This window comes from Chroicocephalus ridibundus, chromosome 1 (assembly GCF_963924245.1).
Source record: "Chroicocephalus ridibundus chromosome 1, bChrRid1.1, whole genome shotgun sequence".
Classification (NCBI taxonomy): Eukaryota; Metazoa; Chordata; class Aves; order Charadriiformes; family Laridae; genus Chroicocephalus; species Chroicocephalus ridibundus.
Genome location: NC_086284.1, coordinates 49,168,736 through 49,195,370, shown reverse-complemented (window position 1 = coordinate 49,195,370; position 26,635 = coordinate 49,168,736). Strand labels below are relative to the sequence as shown.

General features: G+C 41.9%; 1 protein-coding gene across 13 annotated transcripts in view; it reads left to right on the top strand.

Annotated features, from left to right (window-relative positions):
* Nucleotides 1-20,351: 20,351 nt before the first annotated feature.
* The window catches only part of MYCBP2 (MYC binding protein 2), a 200,425-nt gene continuing 194,141 nt past the window's right edge, over nt 20,352-26,635 (top strand). For all 13 annotated transcript variants that reach the window (XM_063335960.1, XM_063335975.1, XM_063336007.1 and 10 more), the window contains exon 1: nt 20,352-21,093. In XM_063335960.1, the coding sequence (XP_063192030.1) occupies nt 20,807-21,093 (287 nt within the window). In that variant the 5' untranslated portion in view covers nt 20,352-20,806. The remainder of the gene's footprint in view (nt 21,094-26,635) is intronic.

Sequence of the window (26,635 nt, the reverse complement as noted above, 5' to 3'; positions counted from 1 at the left end):
GCTTTTGGTTTACTGTCAAGGTAACATAAAATTACAACTACGTTTGTTCTGAAAAGCAACTGAATAATGAGTCGACATGAACGTACACTGAACTACCCCATGACATCTATTCCATTATTTTCACTAGTTTTATATCGAATACAGTCTTCAGCATAACAACCTCTTCTCAGTCTTCTTTTAAGAGCAAAAGCTGAGATTTTTCTATGGCTAAGGGACGTCACTTTCAGGGGAGAAAAATGTAATAGGTGTAACAGAATATGAAATCTACCTGACAGTTCTTTTAGGGAACAAAGCTGCAGAGAAATTTTAAAAATATGAACTGTTCCTCAAAAAAAAATGACAGTGGTTGCTTTTTTGTCTTTCTGGGAGGTATTACCGGTCATGAGTAAGATACGCTCAGCAGCAGTGAGGTAATGAATCCCAAAGGGAAACAGAAAAGGGACAAACTCCACAGAACCTACCACCCTGAGAAACTTGTCCTAAATAAGTTTATCTCCCAATGAACAAGGGAAATGTCTTTTAAGGAATTCTTCTTATCCTGTACATGTAGGACATTTTTATTGTCCTTTTTAATCAGGCACAGACTTTGTTTTAAAATTTATTACAAAGTATTGACTTCTAAAAGTCCTTGAGAAGTTGTTTGATTTCTGGAGTTTATATCAAATCAGAAGTACAGAGTCAACATTTGACTCCTCACCACAGAAAGAAGAGCCAAGCTTCAACCTGTAATCTACACATATCCTCTAAATTAAATATCCAAGTTTAAGATATTTCTTTTGATAAGAGCTGAATAGAGCTGAGGCCAAGATAGAACCACAAAGACTGGACTCACCCAAGAAGTACTTGCTTTCACAGACATTGACATCAACTGCCCTGTTGTTTCGTACTTACATTCTTATGAAGAAACAGCTATTTGGTCCCAGCTCGCTTCCAGCTATCTGGCGTTAATTCTGCCTTCCAAGTGGGTCTCACAGAATAAGTGCATTGCACGATAGTTTTAGTAGTTTCCTATAGTGTCTCTGCTTTTAATGTTACACGTCGAGCCCAAACCACTCCTTACCCTCCTGTTTGAAATGCCCACATAGTCTGACAGCTGTCTCTAACTAAACGTGCAATTGTATGTCCAATACTCAGTATGCTTCCAGCAACAGTCCTGATACCACCTATCAATCTGGTCATTAATGTCCTAATTGCATTTTGTTAGTTCAGGAAAGGGAGAGGTTATTTTGGATGACGGTTTACATCTTCTTCAGTAAGAAATGTTTTACCAAATTTGTTCTCATTTAATGGCTAAACACTCCTTCAGCAGATATTCTCCCGTGGGAACAGCCTCTGACTCATAAATAGATGAGGTGCCCTCCTCCATTAACCTTCTGGGATAACATGTGCCATTCCCTGTCTCTGAAGTGACTGTCTGTAAGACAAACTCATTTGGAAAGCTATATACAGCTGTGGACAGGACAGAGTTTCAAAGGTTTTCTAAGACTTTGTTGCAGACTTAATTCCTGAAACCGTCAAGGTCAGTTGAAGAAGGAACGAGGATGTAAATACAATAATTTCTTTTATCAAGAGGTTAGTTATGTATTTTTCAAGCCTTTCAGCAGGATCTCCCTTAAGATATGAATAGAATTGAAAAAGTCCAGTGGCATTATTTGAACTTTACCCCTGAGCTGAGCTTCATGGTGTTTGGCTGGGTTAGAGAACAATGCAGATGATCACCAAGCCAGGAGCAGTTGGCTTCCAGCAGTTGCAAGATGCGTGACTCACTGAGCATCCTGACTCAGCAGGCAAAGTAGAAACAGGACGTGCATCCACGTGACCAAACTCAGCCTGGGGTTTTGTGGGGATATGGAGTGAAAAGTCAGTGATTCCCTTTCTTCTTTGCATTCCTGGACAGCTGTTGCACAATTAGAGCTGTGGTGAAATGGTCAGATTGACCTTTTCAGCCTGCTAAGTGGAATGAAGATATTGAGTAAACTGTGTTCAGACTGCTAAATCCCACCACTGAGCAGTTCTGAGATGACTAGTTTCAGACAGCCCCAGGCAGAGTCTCAGAAAATCTGTGTTAAATTTGCATGGGACTAGACAAAGGGATTCCCCACAAAGGCCTGCCGCGAGATCATTAGTATCCAAATAGCCTAACCTTTCAGTTTTTAACTGACCAAAAATCCATTAAAATAGTCTGCTCTGGAACTTCATAGGCAACTTGTGTTTTTCTTTCAACTATGGAGCAACCTGCAGTTCATAAATCCAGTTACATTATTAAGGCCTCTTACCTCACACTATGTTATCATCTTTGGGATGACAGTTCCAGGGACAATGACTTGAAGCATAGTGTTAGCCCAGCGCCAGCCACTCAGCCAGACATCTGTTTCCCCATCTCTGACATATTCTGAATGATCTGCTGCATCCAGAAAGCATCTCAAGAGACTGTTTCCGCTCTAGGACAGAAATCTGCCGTGTCAGCCCACTAATTTGAGATCCATCATGAATGTGTATCCCTTTCAATGATCAACATGGGCCCCATTCAGTTGCCTAAACAAAGGCACCAAGGGCACCTCCCCACCTCCAGCTGCCACTGAAGAAAGGTGCAGGTCTCTCACAGAACTTGTGTCATAACCTGCTGGTCCTCTGTTTAGGGTATCAGAGGCATCCGGAATTCTCCAGGGCTTCTCAAATTACACTTATCAGTTATGTTTGGGTGTTGTGTTTCTGCCATGAGACCAGAGCTAGATAATTTCATTCCTAGCAAAGGCTGTCATTTCTTTCAGTACTTTTGCAGTGGAAGGGCTGGTCTCCGGTCAGATCTTGAGCCAGTAGCATCTCAGGCTATCATTTAAAACGTCTAAATTAAGATTAAAGCTGAAACAATGACAAAATCGTGGAGAATATGTTATGATCACTATACAGAGGAATATGTGGAGCCAAGCACGGTCATGTTTTATGATTTTGCTGTTTCCTCTCATGTTTCTTACAGAGGGGACAGTCAGATAGACTCATCCTCTCCCCTCCAAATGGAGCATTAGGTACAAAAAATAGTGCTGGGGCGAGTCTGGTCTTTACATCTCTATATGGGACTACAGAGTCCAGATCATAGGACTCTCTAATGATGTAGCTGAATCCAGTTTATATAAGGCATGAGAAGCTGTACCCAGTTGTAACAATTATTGCGTGTTTCAGCAAGAATTCCCCATGTGTATAGCTGTTTTGAAACATAGATTCATCATGTGGATTTCCTCATCAACTCAAACTCTGATTGGAAAGACAGGAAGAAACCTTCTTTTCATGGGAAATATTCCAGCAAGGTGATTTTTGTTGTGATATTAATTGAAAGGCGGCCTCACTTATCAGGCTAAAATTTTATCTTTTTACTGTTGAAACCTGAAGATCCTGTAGCCTGCATGACACCAGAAACAGTCTGCGGATTTACCCTATCTAACACCAGGCTTGTATTCAGGCCACCATAGCCTCCATTTAAAGACACAGGAGAAGAGATAGAAAACTCATGAATGTCCTTATGTACTCTCAATAGCACCTCCAGATGGCAAACTAGCCCACCTATCATCTGAGTCACCCGCTGACTGTTGAAAATCAAAGGCAATTACATTCCTGATGCTGGATCTTCGGTTATTTGCCTAAAATTAGTTCAGAAAAATCTGGACTCTAAAATGTTTCAACGTACCGGCTGATTAAACTACTGCTGACTCTTACAGAATGAACTGCAATCTGGAGAGCAGAAAGCAGGTTTGGAAAAACCCAAAAATATCTATATTTCTTTTGTATAAGTAAACCAAACAGTCAGAAGCAGCACAGTTTCAAGTTACCAGTCCTAAGAAAGTTTTCCATTCTTCTCATCATCACCAACCTTAGGATCCAAAAGGATTTTTTTTTAACAAAAGTGCCTTAGATTTTGCCCAAAATAGTTGAGCTAATTCAGTTTGCAACTAACTCCTTTGGTTAATTTTATCAGACTGACTGGCTGATCTTTCTTTAATTTGCTAATATTCTTAGCATTTTACTAATCCATTTCTCTGTCTCTTCTTAATCATTGTTCCTTGTTGAGTGTCCTTGTTTCTTATTATCTCCTCATAAATTATGTTGCAAGGCATGCTTTCATGGTTTCTAAAACAATTCTCGCATGCCAGTATTTGTGAGCACTAGCTGTATGGTTGATACACAAATAAGTCACTTCCTGTTTCATAAACAAACAAGAGGGGCAAAGGGAGGGTGACGAAAGCTTGGTTTCCATAGAATCACAGAATGGTTTGGGTTGGAAGGGACCTTAAAGATCATTTAGTTCCAACCCCCCGGCCATGGGCAGGGACACCTCCCACTCGACCAGGTTGCTCAAAGCCCCATCCAGCCTGGCCTTGAACACTTCCAGGGATGGGGCATCCACAACTTCCCTGGGAAACCTGTTCCAGTGCCTCACCACCCTCACAGTAAAGAATTTCTTCCTAATATCTAATCTAAATTTACCCTCTTTCAAATTTAAAACCGTTACCCTTCGTCCTATCACTACACTCCCTGACAAACAGTCCCTCCCCATCTTTCCTGTAGGCCCCCTTAGGTACTGGACATGAAGCTGAAATGCAGCTGGAGTTTGTAGCTGGCCCCACACCTTGGGATATGCCCCCACGTTCCACAGTTCAGATTGCCTTAAGTGCTACTAGTATAGCAGAAAGGAAGTCAAATAAGAAAGTAAAGAGTATAAATTTGTTTTTCTTATGAGGCTTCCTGTGACCTACCTTTCCAAAGTGCAGTAATGACTGATCCATCTCTTCCCAGAACCAATGTTCAAAGCTCTAAATTTTTGGCTCTCAGTTCAGATTTTGACTAGATAGGGCTCAGTCAGCACTTGTTTCTTTAGCTGCATTCATCCTAGGCTAGTCACTTTAGGACTATTAAAGGAATTTATAGGTTTAGTTCAGTAGAAATCAAGAATCAAGGTTAAATTTATTTAATTACTAGAATCAAAGCTCCAGCCTGGTTGCTTTTTTACCTCTAAAATGACCTGACAGAAAGCATAGCTTCATGTTCATAAAAAGTTATGGATAAATCTTCAAAGAAATATGTTTCTTTTCTCCTCATAACTTTTAGACATCCTAAACTACCCAACATATTCATTTCCAAAGCATTTCTAAAACATTAGACTACCTACTATTAGCTATACTCATTTAAACTGAATTTATATTAGCTTCTATTACCAAATTGCCATAGCTAAGTTACTAATATAACAACTTTGAACTTGGGTGCTTTCAAAAACAAATTACTAAGCATCCAAGACATTCCAACTTCATGAAGATATAGATTTCCTTTCCTTAGTAGACATCAAGTAAGATTTTTAAATGGTAAATAGAGCCCTTCTGCTGGTAAACTAACTTCTATTTATCGACACGCTTCATAACTTCTATTTATCGACACGCTTCATAACTTCTATTTATCAACGTACTTCAGTTCATTTTATCCAAATACAGCAAACTTCTTAAAGCTAAATTTTCCCTCATTGCACTTCTGCAAAGCCAAATAGCCTTAGTATCTTCATCACCATTTTTATACAGAGCTGTTGCTAAGTAAAAAAAAATAATTCAGAAGGTCTTGAATTTTTAAGAGCTATTACTGGGCTGTTCTTTAATATCCCCATGAAAGGGATCACCTTATCTTCGCATATATCTAAAAATTGCATGGGGCTATATGGCCTACAGTCTCAGCACAAACATGTTAACTGAGGTTCAGACAAGAATAAATTAAGTCCCAGTTTTCTATTTTTCTCAGAAGATGGCAGAAGTAAAATTCTGGAAATCCATGAGGTAAAAAAGATCCAGCAAAACCAAAATTATAAATTTCAGAAGCAAAGAAAACTTGTTGCAGAACTTCCTAAAACGGGGACAAGCTAAGGTATCAGCCAACCCAACAACTTAAAGCAGCAGTCACAAGCAGTTCCAATATAAAAAAAAAAAAAAATTGTTTAAGTGCAATGGAAAATTAATAAGATGAGCTGCAGCTGGGAGCTTTCTACTCATTAATGTCTGAGGACTACACTGGGATATAGCTTCAGCTAAAGGTGAACTGGTATGGAAAATAAAATGACAGTAGCTGGTTAGCAAGATTCTTGAACTTTGAAATACAACTTCTTCTATTGTGGAAGTCAAGGAATGAGGTTGGTAGGGCTTGCTGGAAAACCTGTGGTGAAAATGACTAAGTAAGAGTTTAAGGACTAAAGAGAATGAATATATTTTGATTTTACTTGCTCTTACAACAGAATAGAGCTACAGCCAAAGGTAAATTGCATTCAATGCTCATCTATAATCAAAGTAAATGGTCACGTAACAGCAGAAATCAAAAGCATGGCTCCATCACCCCATTTTAGAAAGAATTGCACCATAAGCCATATCTGCTTTCATATTTTGCTACTTTGCATTGCATCAAGAAACTGGAAAAGCATCATAACTGCCTGATTAAAAGATGTCTAAAGCTTTTACATACTATTTATCTGTTTCAAGCTCTAATTAAAATATGGTGGGCATCTCTGGAGGGCAATTCATTCCACCATAAAAACAGATACCTCAGACAGGTGGGATGAACTGCTCCTTTGGAGATACTTGTCTGATTTCATTTAGTATGGAAAGAGCTTGTCTAGTGTAGGCAACGCAGTTAACATATACATAAGTGGTTAAAATGAGTGAATCCTACCTGGAGGATATTGATGATTAGCTGCTAGTGATAGACTGAGATATGTTATGTACTTCGTTAAATTTCAAGCCAGATTAGTCTGAGATGCCATGACCTTTAGATGATTAAAATTAGAAAAAATAAGCCTTCCCTTTTTCTGACAAGAACAACTGCCCTAGAAAGGGGGTGTAAGTCATCTTCCAGCTTATTCCAAGGGTGGGTGTGAGCAGGCAATACTTGAAAACTTCATCCAAATGTAGCTAATTAAATTTATATCATACTTCATTGCTTTAATATCATTATTCCAATAACTGTTTTGAATGGAAGGAGGTGTTAAGAGGCTTGTCAGGTTATCCTAAATTCAACAGTTAGACATGGCGTTTCCAGGTTATTTCTGAGCACTATGTTGCAAACGGTTCTTGTCTCACATCACCTGTAAGTGGCTCTGGAAGAAAGGAGTGGAGGTAGTCCATCTGTATATGACTACTTATTTTGTATGTTGCTCCAAATACCTGTATCTGTACGGCTTTATACAGACATAAGGATATAGCATTCACAAAGCTGATGATTCGTTTCTGGGTAAGACTTCACTGAATATCATTCCTGTATTTCTGCTCTTTGGGGTTTCTTCAGTTAGTAAATGTGCTACACCAGTTTTAAAAAAGGGAGAGCATTCGAAATTCAAAATTAAACTGTTTGGCTAATAGTCCACCTGCTCTACAGCTACTCAGTAGTCAATCAATCATAAGCTAAGAAGTTTGCTTAAAAATATAGAAGAGGAATATATCAATATCAAACTTTATAACATATAAACTCAGTCTACTTTTTGCTCTGTAGACTATGAAAATATAGGGTATGTAAACAGATACTAATGTAACCCAAAGATAAGTTTCTACTTACAAAGTATGGCTGCTCCTTCCTCTGACGTCTAATGATTTCTACAGTACAGAATATTAACCTGGCATTAAATTTACATAACAAGAATGTGATTTAGTGAACACTCTTTTTCACAGAATATTTGAGAAGGTATAATCTTTGATTCTAAATTGCATTAATGCAACAAACATTATAATGTAGTTTACACAGTTGTTACTTTAAAAGTTGCCATTTTATAAACCTTAAATTTTGTGACCTGAGTATGTAGTTGCCCACTTTGATGCTTGCTAATGAATCATTTGTTTCTAAATACTTCTTTAATGTCTTCACAGAAACATATAAAATATATACATGAATAGTGCTTTTGATATACCGACAAATATACAAAATGATAAGATCCTGCGTGTCTTCGCTGACCTTTGGGGCACGGACAATGGATAAGGTCAGATGTATTCCTTCTTCCAGCTAAGCACCTTTGTATTGCAACTTGAAGGATGTTTCTGTCTTGCTAGCAGGAATCCAAACGTTTTTTCTGGCAATCTAAACTCAGTCAGAATTACTTCTACTAATTGCAATGGCAGGAGGAATAGGTATAACTCAACAACGTGATATATATCTTCTTTTCTCCTCCTCTTCTCCATTCTGTAATCAAGGATTACAGTAAGTCGTTTTTGACACAACACTGTGCTCAGATGTTATGGCAACAAAATATGGATTCTTTAAGGACCTAAGAAAATAGCCTGCCTCACTTTATGAAAAAAACAGTACACAGCTGTGAATCAGCCGAAGTATATGGTTCCCAGCTGATAACCTTAAAGGCAGTCCAAGCTCAAAGAGAATGGTGTAATTGGGGGTGAGGAGAGGAAGGAGAAGAAGGTGAGAGATGGTGTGTGAACTGAACGCTAATGGTACGCTTGTGTCTGCGTGGTGAACCGAGTGATACTTTCTTTTTTGGGTTTGCTTGTAAAATAAAGCCTGTCTGTTTAATTGTGATAGTTGTACAGGGCTGGAAACTATCCCAGCTGTGCTACTTTTGTGGTCTCGTTTCTCATTTTAAAAAAGTGCAAAAGAGGTAATATGTTATTTTTTTAATATTGGTATTTTTGGGGGGGAAACCCTCCTACCAGTTAACTTGTAAAAATGAAAACATCATGTAGCTTTATGATGGGTTTTTTTGGTAGTTGATTTTTGGAGGTTTTTTTGTTGGTGAGTTTTTTTGGTTGTTTTGTTTTGCTTTGCTTTTGTAAAGCACTGATTTTTGAGTTACTGTATAGTATATAAGAGTGGAATTGGAATCTGGTCAATGGTAGAAGCACCTTTACAGTAGAAGTAAACTCTATTAAAGGATAAATTGTATAGACTGATACATTTTAAGAAGTACTTGTTAATCAGCTAGTTAATAACTTATTTATTTTATGGTCTATATGGTGTTGATGCCTGAGTTGGAATACTGTGTAGTACTAACCTGGAAGCCTATACGTGCAATTCTGTCAAAGAGAGAAAGAAGATTTATATAAAAGTAGGTCTCATTAAATAAGAGAATAACTAATGCTATTTCATCTTTGGTTGTCTAGCACTGCAGTCCTTTCTGTTACCTAAGACGTGACATTAAAATAATTACAGAGTAATTATTGTTGTCATTCTGTTTATACTTCTGATACTAGCATAGATCTAGTGTTCTAGTTCTCTTCTTTTAAAAGATCTTTAAGTACCAAGACAGGACAGCTCAAGGGGGGAAAAGAAAAAATAATTTAAAAAATCTTTGAGTTTTGAGCCAGGGCTTTTGGAGTTCTTATTGTGGCTCATCTGCATGATCAGTTAATTTTAAAAAGCTTAGTCCTGTAGATCTTCCTAACATCTGTCTTAAGTGTTAATGGAATGAAAAGTGCCTGGCTGCTTCAAGGTAATGTAAGTACTCCAAGAAAATAACTTTATGTACGTGGCATTGAGTCATAAGTAAGAAAAGTCAATGGATGCAGACATTTTTTTGAGTGTATGTATACATATACCATTGTGCTCTACTGTGACCTTACTACTTCTTGTTTGTCATAGCTCTGTTTACTGTACTATAATTTATTCCCGGTGATTTTTATCCATTTGCAGGAGTTTTAGTTTTTCCTTTTATACTTCATCCCTCTCTTGGTAGGTCTCTTGATTTTATTTTATTTTTTTTCTATCTTCAGGTGTTCGTCCTTCTAAAACAGACGCTATTTTAAAAGGGACAGCAAAATTGAGGACTGTTTAGTAGGTTGTAACTGGTGTTAGGGCACTTTCTCAGGAAGTTGTATTTAGTTCTCGGACACAAAAACTAGGATGAATATTTCTAAAAATTGATCACGTTACTCTCTGCTTTTATAGTTATTCTCTATCTTAATAATCTCTAATGACATTTTAAATACACATTAAAGTGTCCATTAGAATTAAGCATGTGTTCAGTTCCTATTCAGAGCAGCATTTCAGTCGCTGGCTATAGCTGTTTCTTGAACAAGTCATTTAATTTTTGCTATAGCTACAACTCTGGTCCATGTAAGTCCGTATGTTCTAAGAAGATACCTGGTTTGTTTAGGGCACTGTCTAAATTTTTTCAATGTGGTTTTGGGTTCTCCCAAATAGAGAAGCTCTGTTCAAATGCAGAATGGTGCTTAGGTCTGTTTTTTCTCACACTATATGCTCTGGTTCTTGCAAAGGTGTTTCTGTTTGTATTTTTTACTCTTGGTGTATGAATTTCATTCAATGCCTGCATGTATCTTTGTAGTTTGCTAGCTCAGTCTGCTGTATCACTTTATTTTGTTGTCAGAGCTTGTAATCTAAAATATAGATATGCTTGGGTAACTGAAGTCCATGCTTTCCCTAAGTCTGATGGAGAATCTTGACAGTTTTCTTCTGTTTCTTCGTTTCTGATTCACATTACAATCTAGCCCCAAATTAGAGATGTCATGGTCCTCCAAAAGTGTATGTCTGACTGAACTGTCATTTCCTTAATAAAGCCTTCAAAAAATTATCCCTTGAGTTTCTCATATGAATCTAGTAACTTCCAAAAGTAGCTTTCCCTAAAATATGACACTCTTTAAATAGATTATCCTGTTCTTCCTCATGAGCAATTGAAGTGGAATACTTCAGATTGTACAATTTCACATCAAAAACAACAACAAAAAAACCCAACTATTCTTTTGATCCTTGGGGGTTTGCATATTTTTTTGTTTTGGTTGGGTGGTTTTAGTGTGGTTTTTTTTTTTGTGTTGTTTTATTAGTGTGATACTCACATGATACTTACATGTGAATGGAACTCAATTCTTATTTGAATCTCTCCTGTTGTAATAACTTCTAGGAGAATTCTGGTTACACTGGGTTCCTGAACTACTGTCTTCTTGTCCTTCTCCCCTTTTAAATTTTTTTCCCTCCTCTGTTAGAGTACACATCCTTCATATCCTTGTGTTTCTTCCTTTTCCTGTATTACCAGAGAGAACTTTTTTGGAAGGAACTGATGAGATAGAAGTTTGGCAGGTTTTTGGAAGTGGGAAGTGGTTTCTTTGTTTGCTCATCTGCCATTCTAAACTCCTGTGGGGTTAGAAGGAGAAAAACACATCTTGGTCTGTTAACTCTGCCTCTGCAAATGATTTCATTAGTTGTACTACAACATGCTGAAATATGGTATGCCTAGAGTTAACTCGGTGTTGATGTTCCTTCATTAAGGGTCCACTACCCTAGTGATTATACCATACTTACATTTATGAAATGCATTTATGAAATCACTCTGATTCAAATCCTCAATTTTAACCAAGAGTTTGTTTGGGTTTTTTTGGTGGTGTTTTTTTTTTTATTTATTTCTTCAAATGAGTGAATAAAGAGGCTCTGGAGGTTTAGGTTTTTTTAATTTTATTTTTTTTATTTTTTTAATCTCCTGCCCTCTTACATCTCAGGCACGGCTATACATTTAAATAGTCCATGGAAAAAATAGAAGATAACCATTCATTTAAGGTGACCAGAACAATTTCCTGGGAAGTGGAAGATGTGACATAAGATGCAGATGATCTGTTTTAAAGTTCACCCACAGGGAGCATGAGCATTAAACTAATCTCATGAGGCTGTACCAGTGTATTTGTATGTTGCCACAAAGGACTGGATAACAAAACATTATTTTTGAGTTAGGAACTTACTTTCCCCCCCCACCAACAGAGGTGAGAGAACTTCAAAAATCATCCCCACCTCATGTGAGCGAACTTTACTCTTGCACAGCTTACTAAACTATGGAGACACATAGCTCTGCTTTGACTCTTGCGTGTGCGCGCATGTGATGGAGGGAAGTAAATGAAAGATTCTATCGATTTCACTCAGTACTTAGTCTCTTGATTGGGCCTACTAATAAGTCACACAGGTCAATTTATCTGTATTACCTAGAACTTACTTCCCAACAGAGAGGAATTTTTCTTCAGTGGGCCGAAGCTTGTAGTAAAGAGAGAGGAGACACTTTCCCAGCATGGGCTTTAAAGTTAATGTGCTATTGAATGTGTCAGCAGTCTTATCAGGGAGGATCTGTGCCCTGTTTGCTTTGTAAAAAGGCCAGCAAAGAAGATGAATGAGGAATAGTGGAGTTATGCTCCACGTCAGAGACAAAGAAATAGAAGAACACTCTGACTCGAGAAAACAAAGATGCAAGAAAGTAGCATGTTGCTGTGCACTCAGACTACTAGCTTTGAAATGCATCTCTTGCAGAGGGAAGGCAACCTTGCAGGTGCTTTCCTGATGTGCTTGAGAGATCATGCACCACGCTGGCTATGAGAATACCCACAGTTTTTTCCCCACAATTTTCCAACTAAAGTAAGAGATCCTGATAATCTATCTACAGCAGATACTGCTACATGTTATAAACAGTTCCTGGATCCTGCACCTGTAGATGTCAAATTTACACTAAATGGTAAGATCTGAGATTTTAGAGTCTCCATAAGGGATGCTGCTATATAAACCGTGCTAAAGCTTTAAGAAAAAGTAAATAAAAGGAAAGAAGGTAAACGATACAGCAGCAATAGGATTTGCAGATGGTGATCTGAGGGAAATTCTTCAAAAGTTTTGTAGGCACAGCATAGCATCTGATTCTTCTAAATACAGGTCAGTAAAGCCACTTGTAGCACAAGAATTTGGGGGAGAAAAGAAGAGAATTAAATGGACTCCTAATTCTGAGTTAGAGGAACGGGAGTGGAAGAGGGAGCAAGGATTGAGGAAGCCAGCTGGGTAAGATCCATTGCCGGTCTTACCACGTCAGTCACAAGCCTGCAGCACAATGACACAATTCCCAATATACTATAAGCGTGTTACTAAACTGTATGAGAAACTGCAGTACCTCAACAGCAGAACTGGCAAAATCTGTACTTTCAGATGCAGCATCCAGCATGGGAAGCAGCAGAGATGGAGAATGTCCCACAAATAATGTCCAAGTAGGCTTTATCCAAATGTTTTGAAAGATGTTAAAATCTCAGTAGAATAATAAATTGTGCGTTGCATGCTTGCCTCTTGATTTAGCTGTTTACTCTATGCTCCTGGAAATATCAATAACGGTGCTTGTTCTTGGGGACCAGTTGAAATAGGAAGTTCCTTTTGGCTGCCCTGCTGATACATATTAGTAAGAAAGTCATCTGTCAAGTGACTAATATAGTAGTCCTTAGTAATTATAAGCCTACAGGGGTGGGAAAAAAAAAAAAAGTCCTGTACGGAATAACGTGGCTAGTCCAGCAACAGGTATATGCGTAAACCTCGGAGTTCAGTAAATGCAATGTGATGATTCATGTGTAGAAAGTCTCTCGTGTTTGAGCTTATCGCGGAGAAAGTTCACTGAGCTATTAATTTAACTGAACTCTATGACTCCAAACTTTAAAAAGAACACAAAGCTTGAAAGGGCTTAATTTAATTTACAGTTTCTCAAGAAAACTGTTTTAAGTAACTTGCAGTTACTAAAACTATGTCCATGGATAACTGTGTCGGTTTTTAAACAGTTGCACCCCAGACTATTTTTTTTTTTTTTTAATCACATCTTTAGTTTCCTCGCTAGACTTTCAAAGATTTCACTGACAACAAAATTGTCCTAAATTTATCCCTGGCATCCTGCTCTGAGTCTGGAATTTGAATTTAAAACTTACCTGTTTTATCCATTTGAGAAGTCTCAGTAATGTGATTCATTCTTGTGTAAAAATACAGTAGAAATGAAAATATGATCTCATCCCATTTTTCTTTTTGGGATACGCATAATTATTGCTCGCAGATCAGCATGTCTGAATTGCTAGGGGTTTTTTCCTGCCAAGCCAATTTAGTTTCCAATAGAGTTCAGGAGTTCCGTGCATTGTAAAGGATGCAGGATTTATAGTTCTCATGTATATTGCATCATTTCTGGCAGAAGACTGGTCTTGATGGCCCAAGTAGATTTTTCCAGTCCTATGTTTCTATAGTAGGACTTTCAATGGGATTGCATCCTAGCCTGTATTTTATTTCTTCATCCTATGTAACAACCCAATAAACGTTATTCCATATGTTATCTTGGAGAGGACTTGAGGTTTATGAGTTTCGGTCCAGTTCCAGTCCAAGGTCCGGTTTCAAAGCTTACTGGCATATGCAGATTTGAAAGTCAAACATGCTATATCTTCTTTTAAACCTAGATAATATTTTCAAAGCAATAATATCTTATATAACATTGCTAATATGTCATCTTTATGGGTTTCTAATGCTTCTTTTTTTCTTTGAAATTTTTCCACTTCATTCACACACTACAGTGCTGTTGGTTAAAATCTTCTGGGTAACTTTTCTGGCTTTTCAGGGTGACTGCAGATTATGCCCTGGTAATATTTCTTCAACTGTGTTTGTCTTCATGTAATGCATAGCGGGTTTAAACAAATATATGTAGGAAAAGTCTGCATTTCTACGTAAGGGGAAATCTGGTGGAATGCTGTTAAATAATCACTTGCTACGATCTTGAAAGGAAAAAGTTACTCATGAGTACCACATTTACTTCAACGTGTGCCTATTTTTATTTATTCTAATGCCAGTCACATCACCATGGCAGAAGTAAGATGTTGGGGCTTTCTTTGTTGATCTCCCCACTGTACCTAAAAGACATCATAATCATAACTTCAAGAGCTGATATATGTGGCTCAGCATTACAAAATGCCAGAGCTGTAAGCTTTTACTTTGCACAATTTTATTTGTGTGTGTGTGTACTAAGTGAGTTTTAAAGAAAGAATTTAAAGAAGACAACAAAGTTTGGGTAAGGTAGAATTAAAGTCTAAACATTGGCGCAATAGAAAGTATAAAGACAAAAGTGGGTGAAGGGAGGGACCCTTCAGTTAGCAAGCTCTTGAATTTGTGACAGCTGGCATAAAAAAATAAAGTGGGTTTTTTTGTTTGTTTTCCTTTAGCATGTCTCTACAATTAAAATTGGGAAAACTTGATTTGCAAAAAAATGACAAAGCAAATAAATCCGGAGAGTTGAATTTGTTCATTTTTTTTAAAGAAAATATTTTTATTTTTTGAATGTGTGAGCTTTGTTTTCTTTCATTTGTGCTGTATATAGAAACTAAACATGAGTAAGCATAAGTTGGTGTCACTATTTGACCTGAAAAACAATTGGATAGAGAGGAATAGGCATCTCCATTGTAGCAATAGAGAAGAAGGCCTTGTCTCTAATACGGAGGTAGTATAGTGCCTGTCCTTTCCTTTTCAATTGTAAGGAGTTCTGTAAAAATAACAAAATAGACTTTAGCTTTGTTGGAACTATGTTATTTAACTAATCACATTAACAGCTTCATAACACATCTTGACATTGATAGTTTAGTGACCAAGAGGGTTTTTTTCCACATTACTACTGGTTTAAGTCCTATTTGTGGACAAAATGTGATGGTAAGAGCTAGTTGTTTCAGGTAAACAAAGAACTCTATCATCACCTGATTGTAGTGAATTGCAAGTTTTATTGCAGAAGTACTGAATTCTGTGGTTTATAGCTCCCTGGCTGCAATTTGATATGTAAACTGTCTAGTTTACATATTTTGAAGTTCATAGAATCATCATAGAATGAGTTGGGTTGGAAGGGACCTTTAAAGGCCATCTAGTCCAACCCTCCTGCAGTAAGCAGGGACAACTTCAACTAGATCAGGCTGCTCAGAGCCTCATCAAGCCTGGCCTTGAATGTCTCCAGGGATGGGGCCTCCACCACCTCTCTGGGCAACCTGTTCCAGTGTCTCACCACCCTCATTGTAAAGAACTTCTTCCTAATGTCTAATCTAAGCCTACCCTGCTCTAGTTCAAAACCATTGTCCCTCGTCCTATCACTACATACCCTTGCAAATAGTCCCATCCCAGCTTTCCTGTAGGCCCCCTTCAGGTACTGGAAGGCCGCTATAAGGTCTTCCCGGAGCCTTCCCTTCTCCAGGCTGAACAACCCCAACTCTCTCAGCCTGTCTTCCTAGAAGAGCTCCAGCCCTCACATCACCTTCGCGGCCCTCCTCTGGACCCACTCCAACAGGTCCAGAGGACCTGTGCTGAGGGCTCCAGAGCTGGACACAGTACTCCAGGCGGGGTCTCATGAGACCAGAGTAGAGGGGGAGAATTGCCTCTCTCGATCTGCTGGCCACGCTTCTTCTGATGCAGCCCAGGATGCGATTGGCTTTCTGGGCTGCGAGTGCACACTGTTGGCTCGTGTCCAGCTTTTCATCCACCAGTACCCCCAAGTCCTTTGCCGCAGGGCTGTTCTCTATCACGTCATCCCCCAGCCTGTATTGATAATGAAGTTATCTCATTCCACATTCCCTGCTTGCTTGTAAAGAAATTACTATATTGGTTTCTATCATATTTTGAAAGCTTAAAAAAACAAGACTTAAAAATATAATTCAAAAGTAGAAGGATTAGCTTAAGAAACCATGGAACTTTCCGCCTTTATGTCCAGTCATGCAGGGTACTGGAGCTTTCAAATTATCTGGTGGAAATTCTTGTTCTGCTGTGTTGAAACTAACGTTTGTACAATTCTGATCCATGTGAGCAGTGATAGTGAACAAGGCAGACTGCCAGACTCTGATTTTGGATGCCTTCTGAACAATTTGTTCTGCTAAAACTTATTTATAAAGGTGCCAAGTGAATGAACGCAACTGCTGAAAACCCCACCTTAAAGGGAGAGGCTGACTGGCAACGTGCTTCATTCTGTAACAGCAAGCAGATGACAGCAAACAAGAAAAGAGTTGAGTATTGTCAGAAGACAGACACGTTCTGGTTACAAAGCACTTAATGTTAACTTTCAGTTGGCTGAGTTTGTTTTGATGGTATAATAAATCCGTCTTTCAAACATGTGGGCTAATCTGGTGCAAAAAGAGGCTCCAGAACTATACTAGCACCTTTTTCTCAAAAAAACCCAAACAACCAAACACCAAAACAACCAAAGCACACATGAAAAACAACCCCACACGACAAAAAAAAACCCCAAATTTGAACCTACAATACTTTATCCTAACTACTGAAGTACTGTCAATAGCAGATCTAGCATAAGGCTGGTCTGGATGAAATGTGTACTGCTGAATGCTCTTACATGGCACAGCACGAGGATTATTGCTCAGAATCAGTCTCAGACAAAGAATATGAAATGAGTATACCACAGTCCTGTTAAAAAAGGAAAAGGTGTCTTCCTCTGAGGACCACAAGAAGTGGAAATATGGTTGTGAATGAGGACTGAACATCCAGCTCCCAATTCACGCCATTAACTGCCTAACGAGTTGTAGAATACTTTGTATTTCAAGTGAAGAGAAAGAGCTTGGAGGTGGACTAAGAAGGTCCAGAGTTATTCTTGCTTGGCAACTCCTAATTACACTGTCAAACACTATTGTTCACCACAGGGTGAATGAAACTTATGGAAGGTGGACTCTGCTCTGTGGACACTTAGCAAGATTGCCCCCAAAAGCAAAAAGACTTGAGATAAAAAGAGATGGAGAGTAGCAGTTGCAGCTTGCAAAGAACAGTGCTCACCACACCATGTGTGGCTCTGTACAACACAAGCCCAGACAAATTCCAGAGTTTGGAGCAATGTGCAAGAATTGCAATAAATTGCATCACTTTCGTAAAAGTTTGCCAGCACTTAGCTTTTAAGGCACGCACACTAAGATGGCTACAACAGCATTAGTGCAGAAGAATAATTTTGAGGTGTGACAGACTAGGTTATGCCAGAAGATAGCCCATTTGTCAGGCAGTGCCTGTTTGGTGAAGGAAAAATTACTCTTTGGATACTAAGTATCAGTTTTCAACAAAAAAAACCCCAAACAAACAAAAAAAGAAGCCAAAAAAACCCCTCAAACAAAAAAACAACACAAAAAACACAAAAATGAGCTAAAAGGTGGAGGGTTTGATGTTGTGTGGGGTTTTTTTGTTTGTTTTTTTTTTCCCCTTGGTTCTTGGCTGTAGGAATGATTTTAGGTAATCCCTAAAAGAGAAGCTAGACAGACTTATTACTCTGATTCTCACAGGGAATACAATTTGGAGGTGGTTAGCACCATAAGACGTGGCGCTTGTTTTTGTGTGGCTCCTTCTATCACTGCTGGATTATTCTTTTCTTTTTCTTTTCAATTATGTAGTCAGTATTTTTAAATACTTCCTGGATGTTCTCTGGTGCTTCTGACTGCATTCAGAAAGTAGCTTTTTCTTCAGTGATGGCATTAATCTGTCTGTCTTTCTGCTACCTGGACAGCTACCTCTGAGAGAAACTGTGTGAATTTATTGGGTTTGACATCCCCAGCTCTCTGTTTAAAGGAAGAAAAAAAAAAAAAAGTACTTGAAATTTGGCTTCAATGCTTAAGCATTGGTGGGCAATACACAAGCTTAAGAAAGACAACAGTTGCACAGTTCTCTTGTAGTTGCTGTCATGCAGGAAGAAATTGTTTGCAAAAATATTTATCTGTATTCAGAACCTGCAGAATTCGAGGCTTTATTTAGGCACTCTTTTGGAGGGGAGAAGAAAAAAGAAGAAAACATGACAGCATGCATCTTCATGGGATCACAGTTTTCTGCAGACTGCAACCCACACCACTTTTGGCATGCAGACTTTTTTCTTTGTGTGTGTGTTAATAACACGACTCTGGCCTGTATGCCTGAAGTTTTGAGCTGTATAAAGCAGCAGAAAGTGCGGTAAAAGTGCAGGGCTACAATTCCAACAGACAAAAAGCAACTATGTAAGAAAGCAATCTGGGTGAAAGGAGGTTAATACAACAAGATATACTGAGAGTGCCTACTGCCATGCCTCCTTTATCCTCTAAAAGCAGGTAAGGTATCCTGGAACTAGCAAAGATGATTTAAGGAAATTTTGGCCTAACGTGGCAACCGGACTTAATGAACTCTGCATTAAGTAAGAAAGAGAGGGTATTTATTGCTCCTTGAAAAGATCCTGTCTGGCGCTACAGAGCACAGACACAGGGGCGGGATGTTGGTACATCGTGGCTCAGCTGTTGCAGTTGATCACACCAGACTTCTCGCACCCAAGCTGTATGCTGATGCTCTGGCACAGGACCTCATGGCGATGCAGTGAGGCTGCAAAGGGCCGTCCCCGCTCAAACCGGGAGCTTCTGCATCTTGTGCAACTACACTTGGACACCTATCATAGAATGGTTAGAGTTGGAGTAGATATTAATCGTCTAGTTCCAGCCCCCTTGCCATGGGCAGGGACACCTCCCACTAGATCAGGTTGCTCAAAGCCCCATCCAGCCTGGTCTTGAACACCTCCAAGGGTGGGGCATCCACAACTTCTCTGGGCAACCCATTCCAGAGTCTCACCACCCTCACAAGAAAAAATTTCTTCATAATATCTAACCTAATCTACCCTCTTTCAGTTTGAAGCCGTTACCCCGCGTCCTGTCACTACACTCCCTGATAAACAGTCCCTCCCCATCTCTCCTGTGGGCCCCCTTCAGGTACTGGAAGGCTACTCTATGGTCTCTCCAGAGCCTTCTCTTCTCCAGGCTGAACAACCCCAACTCTCTCAGCCTGTCTTCATAGGTGAGGTGCTCCAGCCCTCTGATACCTTCGTGGCCCTCCTCTGGACCCGCTATAACAGGTTCATGTACTTATGTTGGGGGCTCCAGAACTGGACACAGTACTCCAGGTAGGGTCTCACGAAAGCAGAGTAGAGGGGCAGAATCACCTCCTTCAACCTGCTGGCCATGGTTCTTTTGATGCAGCCCAGGTTGCAGTTGGGTTTCTGGGCTGAGAGCGCACATCGTTGGCTCAAGTTGAGCCTCTCGTCCACCAACACCCCCAAGTCCTTCTTCTCAGGGCTGCTCTCAAGCCATTCTGCCCCCAGCCTGTGTTTGTGCTTGGGATTGCCCTGACCCAGGTGCAGGACCTTGCACTTGGCCTGGCTGAACCTCATGAGGTTTGCATGGGCCCACCTCTTGAACTTGTCCAGGTCCCTCTGGATGGCATCCAGCATGCCAGCCGCTACCACTCAGCTTGGTGGCATAGGCAAGCTTGCTGAGGGTGCGCTCAATCCCGCTGTCCCTGTCACCCACAAAGGTGTTAAACGGTACCGGTCCCTGAGGAACGCCACTCTTCACCTAAATAAAGCATACCAAACAGACAGACACCCACCCTCAACAGGGTATAAGCGAGGACCTACAGGCCCGCAAAGTCGGGGTACGACCCTAGGGCCTTCCGCGGGCCCCGCCGCCTCAGCGCAGCAGGTGCGGGCCCCGCTCGGCCCCGGATTTCCCGGGGGGGTGGGGGGAAGGGGGGAAGAGGCGGGACCGGTCGGCGCATGCGCCTGGCGGCCGGGCTGGCGGCGGGAGGGAGGCGGGGCCGGGGCGGCTGCGCGGAGCGAGGGCGGTGGCGCTGCCGCCGCCGCTGAGGAGAAACTCCGGAGGGGGAGCGGCAGCCGCCGGCCCCCCGCCCCTGTTAGCGGGAAGAGGGGAGCGAAGCGGCCAGGCCACCCCCTCACCTACCCCTCATACCCCGCCCCGTCCCGGAGGCTACACGGTCCCGCCCAGAGCGCGGCGGCCGGCGCTGCGCCCAGCGGCGGAGGGCGAGGGGCGGGCGGGCAGCTGGGGGCCCCGAGGCGCCGCTTGAGGGGAGAAGAGGGGTGTTCCCGCACCCCCCAGCCCCGGCCCGGGTGGATGAGCGGCCTCCGTGGAGGCGGCGACGGCTTTTGCGGCCTCTCCATGGCTGGGCCCCGGCGGTGAAGGCAGCGGGAGCCGCCTGTGTCCGCGTCGCGCCGGGAGGCAGCGCAGCCACCAGGGGGCGGGCGGGGAGGGGGATGAGCGCCGCAGCCGCCGCCTCCTCTGCGGGAGCCGCCGTCGCCGCCTGCACCGGGGCCGAGGGCGGCTTCTTCTTTCCTAGCGGCTCCGGTCCGGCGGGGCCCATGGGGCCCGAAGAGGGCTCAGCCGGTGGGCTGGGAGGCCTGCCCGGCGCCCTGGCGCCGCCGTCGCTGGGCTGCCGGAGCCGCTACCAGCTGCTGCTCTCCGGGAAGGCCCTGGCCGACAGATACCGGAAGATTTATACGGCGGCGCTGAGCGACCGGGAGCTGGGGAGCCACCCGGGCAGGTAACGAGCACCGAGCCTCCTCCCTCCCGGGACAGAGGGGCAGCCACCCCCTCCCATCGCCGGCTGGGAGCGGCCGTTCCCCCGGCGGCTCCTCTTCACCCCCGGGCCCCGTGTGGTGCACCTTCCTCCCGGCGGCGGCACGCTTCTCCTCCGCCGGCCGCCGCCCTCCCCATCCTCGACCCCCTTGTCGGGCAGCCCGGTTGCCCCCCGCCACCTCCGTCGTGTGCCCTTCCCCCCCACCCTGAGGGACGGAGGGGGCGGTGATGTAACCCGGCGGCCGCCCAGGTGCCGCCCGGGCCCTGCCGCTGAGCTTGGCCGGCGTTACCGTGCAGATGGCGCTGCCACCTCCCCTTCCCGGGGAGCTGGTGGGGGGGAGTTACCTGTCCCCGCTCCCCTCCCCCAGCGCGGGGGCCGGGGGCTCCGGCACGCCCTTGCGGCGGAGGGGAGAGGGGTTTCCTCACGCCCTTGCGGCGGGGGATGGAGGGGTTTCCTCACGGTGTCCATGTTTGAGACGTCGGGCGGACCTGGCTCCGGCCGGGGCCTGTCGTGCCGCCGAAAGGAGCAGAGAACCCCCCGTGGTCTCGGCTGGGGGCACCCACGGGTGCCCAGCGAGCGAAGGCCCCCGCTGCCTTGCCGCCTTGTCGGAGCAGCCTTTTAGCTGCCCTGCCTTATTTTTTTCCCTTCCGCCTTCGGTAATCGCCTTGTCGGCGGCCTCGGTGTCTGCAGGGGGCTGCGCCCTAGGCAGCGGTTTCCAGGGGGAGTCGGGGAGGGGTTGGGGGTGGGGTGGTGCGGGCGGTTCCTGAGCCCCCAGTTCCCGGAGGAAGGATGGTGCCCCTCGGGGCTGCCTTTCCCGAGGCCGATCCTGCCTAGCCGGCTCTCGGCCTGGGCAGGGTGCCTGTTGCTCCTGCCGCTTGTCGCCCTGGGGTGCCTCGCCGCCCGCCCGCCCTCCCTCCCTCCCTCCCGAGCCCGGGTGTCCGCAGGCCGTCTGATAGACGGGGCGGAGGGCGGCGATGAGGGGCGGCGGGTGTCGGGCATTATCCCCCGCCCCGGCCCTGACGGACCCTCCCGGGGCGGCGGAGGCGAGGGCGCGGTGTCCGGCCGGAGTCCCGGTGTGAGTGGGGCGAGGGGCGGGCTCCCGCCCTGGTTCCCCGGGCTGTCCCCATTGTTTCCCTCCGGAGGTGGCCGAGGATGGGGATGACAAGAAAGCGGCACCTTTCCCGTGTTTCTCAGCCTTAATCTGCGGTGTGGGTGGCCCAGTCGTGAGGAGAGCTTTGAGTCACCCTTGTTTTAAGTTGGTGAACGGTTGTAAAGCACTGGGTGGTTGGCTGCTTCGGTTTGGGTGGTGGTTTTTCTTTTTTTCAGTCTGACTGGGAACAGCAGGGCATGTTTCCCTCCACAGACAGGCTGCGCCTAGGAGTGGTATAAACGTAAGAAACTAAAAGAATAACACAACTTTCCCAATTTGCTGATGGGAAGTGCTGGAAATGTGGACTGTTAGACCTGGCATTTGACACCTTTGCAATTATTGAGTTATTTTCATATGGCAAGGAAACTATAGTTCCTTTTTTCCCCCCACATAGGCCTGTGAGAGTTGTTTTTTTTTACCCCATATATTCCTTAGTTCAGTGCTCATGCTTTTTCCTTTAAATCTTCTCTTCCTACTTCTGAGCTTTTTATCCTGGGACTGCAAGTGCTAAGGGTAAGGAAACTACTAAATGTAAGGAAATCAGCTGTGGGATTGCTCCATGGTGTTTGGATACTTGCCTGAATTTTGCCTTAACGTGTCTGTATTTTTTTAAAGCTGTAGTTTTGAATTCGTTGTGGCCTCCACGTTTTTTTTGTTTTAGCGTAAGTCAGCTGGTGTCTCTTGTACTTACTACTGTAGAAAATACTAGCCTTAGGTGAGTGTAAACAATGGGGTTTTTAAATTTACATTCTTAAAATAATTACATTTAATTCCAAGATACCAGAGATTGCATTCTTTTGTGTTCTATTTCTTGTTAGCAGATCCTTATGAGAATGCCAGTTAAAAGAAACAGTGACATTTGCAGTTACTGGGTGTCTTTATTCTTAAAGGCTAGATTTAGTCAGATATCTGGGCTAGATGGTGTCATCTTAGAGCAAATCAAATAAGGCAGTGCAGAGGAAACAGGTTATATTAGGCTATTGGCAAGTAAATGACAGCTAGTTAACACTGATGAGTACAGCCAATGTGTATAGTAGGACTTCTGAGAGGAGGAATATTTAATAATCGGCTAGTTGCCCGCTATCTCTTTGTATTCATCTCCAACATCTTGTGTATCAGACTGATGGTAGTCAAGGTACCGCTCATCATCTCCATCCTTTATCCATACTAGTGTTAAAATAGTCCAGTTTAAGGTTTGAGAACATCAGCCACCTGGTAGTCTTAAACAGAAATGGTCAAAAATGCTTTTTCACAAAAAAGGTAACAATCCAAAATGTTTTCTAAAGAGGTGCTTTGAAGTAATTTGTGACTGCATCTAGTTGCTACAGTAGTTAACAGTGCCAGATAAATTAATTGGAAGTTAAGATAACATAGCTTATAACAAGAGTCTTAACTTGATTTTTATCTGTGTGGAAAATCTGAAGCCTTTTAATCTGCCAATAAGAGTGTTTGTGACAAGAAAAATATCTTGGAGTACCTTAAAAAGACTAAATAAATTGGCTTATGAACATTAATAAAATTCTTTCTGTGCTCCGAGAAGGCTAATTTGAAGAATGGTAGTGCAACCTGCCTGCAATATGGCGATGTAGAATTTTTGCTTGAACTCTACAAAATTGTATGCTGCACTTCACGTGGTGTGACCAGCTCCTGCCTCAGTGAGTGCTTTTATTCCAAACCTGAACTTTAATGTTTATGAAGAACTAGAAAGCAGCATGAAAATACTTGTGTGTAGACATGGAAACTAAACATTGTGGAGATTATCTGAAAGTCACAAGTAAGATTAATTTCATATTTGCAAGGTGTTTGTGCTGGTTGTTATCTGAAAGTGATGAATGTCACGTGTTGAGTAGGATGCAGTAATTGGCTTTGAAACAGAACTAGCAGTGCTTTGCATTTCCTCACGTGATACTGGCTGCGGTGTCATGAACACTTTGGTCTCCAAAGGAGAAGGTTCGGTCACTGTGCTTGTTCCCCCTGCCACGTTGACATAATTATTTATATAGTCTCTTGCAGTAACATATTAGAGATTCGCTCTGGGTTAAAATTAACTTGGCAAAAATGGTTTGTTGTAATCCAGTCTAATTCCCCGATCTGGCTCACCTTGTAGTTGTGCTTGTGACAGCATGAGGTGAAGGTTTGCACAAAGATCTCTGTACAGAGCAGCAGGAGCAGAGAAACTGCTGGTTTTGTCACTAGTGCCAGCCTAATAATTTTATGAAAGAAAAAAGTATCTGATGCTGCAACTTAATGTACAACCATCTTTGCTCACATAATAATGTTAAGAATCAGTTACGGTACTGCTAGCAGTGGGAAACTTACTTGGCAAGTCAAGATGGGTTGGAAGATAAATCTACTCTGTGCTTAATTTGTAGTCTCTGCTTTGTGGCTACTGAAATACATGACAATGTGTAGTAATGGCACAATGTCTAATGTAGCCATGAAAGTCTGTAAAACACTAGTAGGAAGCATGAGCCTCTTCAGAGGGCAAATAAAAACTTCATGTTGAGTGTTGTTCCATAAGCTCGGTTCTGAGTGGATGAAACTGGAAGTCTGCTCTCTGTTACTGAAGTAATGTAAGTTGTTAACTGCTTTCAGTGCTGAAGCTTTGTATGTGCAAAGTAAGGTAGTTTAAAAGTATTTCTAATTTTTCACATTTTTGCTGTCTTCAGTTACATGGTTTTTCTGTTGTATAACTTAATTCTAGCACACATCCCTGTCCAGCTGAATTGCTGCTGTTATCTCTCGTGCGTCTCAGGGTTTTCCCCTAAACTGTCAGTCCCTTTACTCTTTGTGTTTGTTTTTTTTTTTAACCTATGTATGTACTACCAGAAGTATCAGATAGGCTCAGTGTGTTCTTTGAGGCTGTTTGTCAAATATGGGTAGATATACAAATTTGTGATGGCTTTAGTGTGTCCCGTTTTGTAATGAAAATGTTCACTACGTAATTTTGACTAACTTGAAATTTTAGTATTACAACGACAATGTACTTTAAAATGGCAGTAATTTCATACTCATGTCAAATTGTTTTTCGTGTTTTGCAGTTTATCAACTGATGTTTACCAAAAAGTTCATAATATCTTTTTTGTGTGTGTGTGTGTGTGTCTGTAGGACATTAACTCAGCAACAGTAAAAGTAACATCATTCAGATCCAAGAATAATTTCTGAATAGGTGGTTCTTCTTTGGTTCCATTTGCACTTTAAATTACTTGTGAGGTCTGTGTCTGGATTTCTGTAGTGACATTAGGTATCAGAGATGCAGCAGTATGTACTGAATGGTATTCAATATTGAAAATTTCTTGTTTTGTACTAAAGGGAGACACCCTACTGAGCTTGTCAGGTGCTTCATTTGTTTGCTGCATAAAGTTCAGTAGAAACATTCTATCCATTAGTTTAAAAACATTAATCATTTGAAAATGCAAATACTTTCTGGGGGTTACTTTTGTTGTTCATTATTTTGTAGCTAAAGTTGCCTCTTTTTACTTGGATCCTTCAGAGGAAAAAACCTTCTGTTTATATGGTGGGGACAAAATGTCCAAACAAATCTAATATTGTGAAGTGGCTTGACTGAGATCAAGGAAAACTTCAGTGATGACTGGAATGTGAGATTGCTACTATTAACCAGAAATCAGATGGCTGGCTTTTTTTATCCATTTTGTCTGAAGAAGAGGCAGTCGACTTTCTTTCATTTTATGGTGATTCTTTCTATTGGATGATAAAAGAAATTTTTGGGAGTAGGCCAGCTCATCCACACTCATAGCTGTAAATGATACGTTATCTGGGCAAAGTTGATCATTAGGTTAGTCTTCAGGCTTTTCAAAGTTGACACAAAGTCTTCCCATATGCCCCTTCTTATGTAATAATAAGTAATAATAATAAGTAATGCAATGCTTATTTGGCCCTTTGATGTTTTAAGTATATATTTTTCAAAACTTCTTGGTGAAGCACCACTGAAACACTTCACCCCTTTGCACTGCCAAATTACTCAAGAATTCGTAGAAACCACGTTTAGTAAATTTAGATATGTGAAATTTGAGTTAATTTGATTGTCGGTACACCGGAATGCCTTAATTTCTTCAGATCTAAAACCTTTACAAAAGCTGTAAGTTGCTTTTTGTTTGGGACTTGGTGCTTTTAACAACTGAAAGTATAATTGCAAAATTTGGAAGTATTCATTTGATTGAAAAAATAAAGGTTATACATAAAGACTAATAAAATTATAGTGGTGTTTCTTGTGAAGTATTATGCATTCCATATTACATTTTCATGCTTATTCCTGTGAAAAGACTTGCTCTATAAATCCCTGCCAACTGAAGTCCCATCCCGTCCCTTCCCATCCCTTCCCAAAAAAAAGGTTTA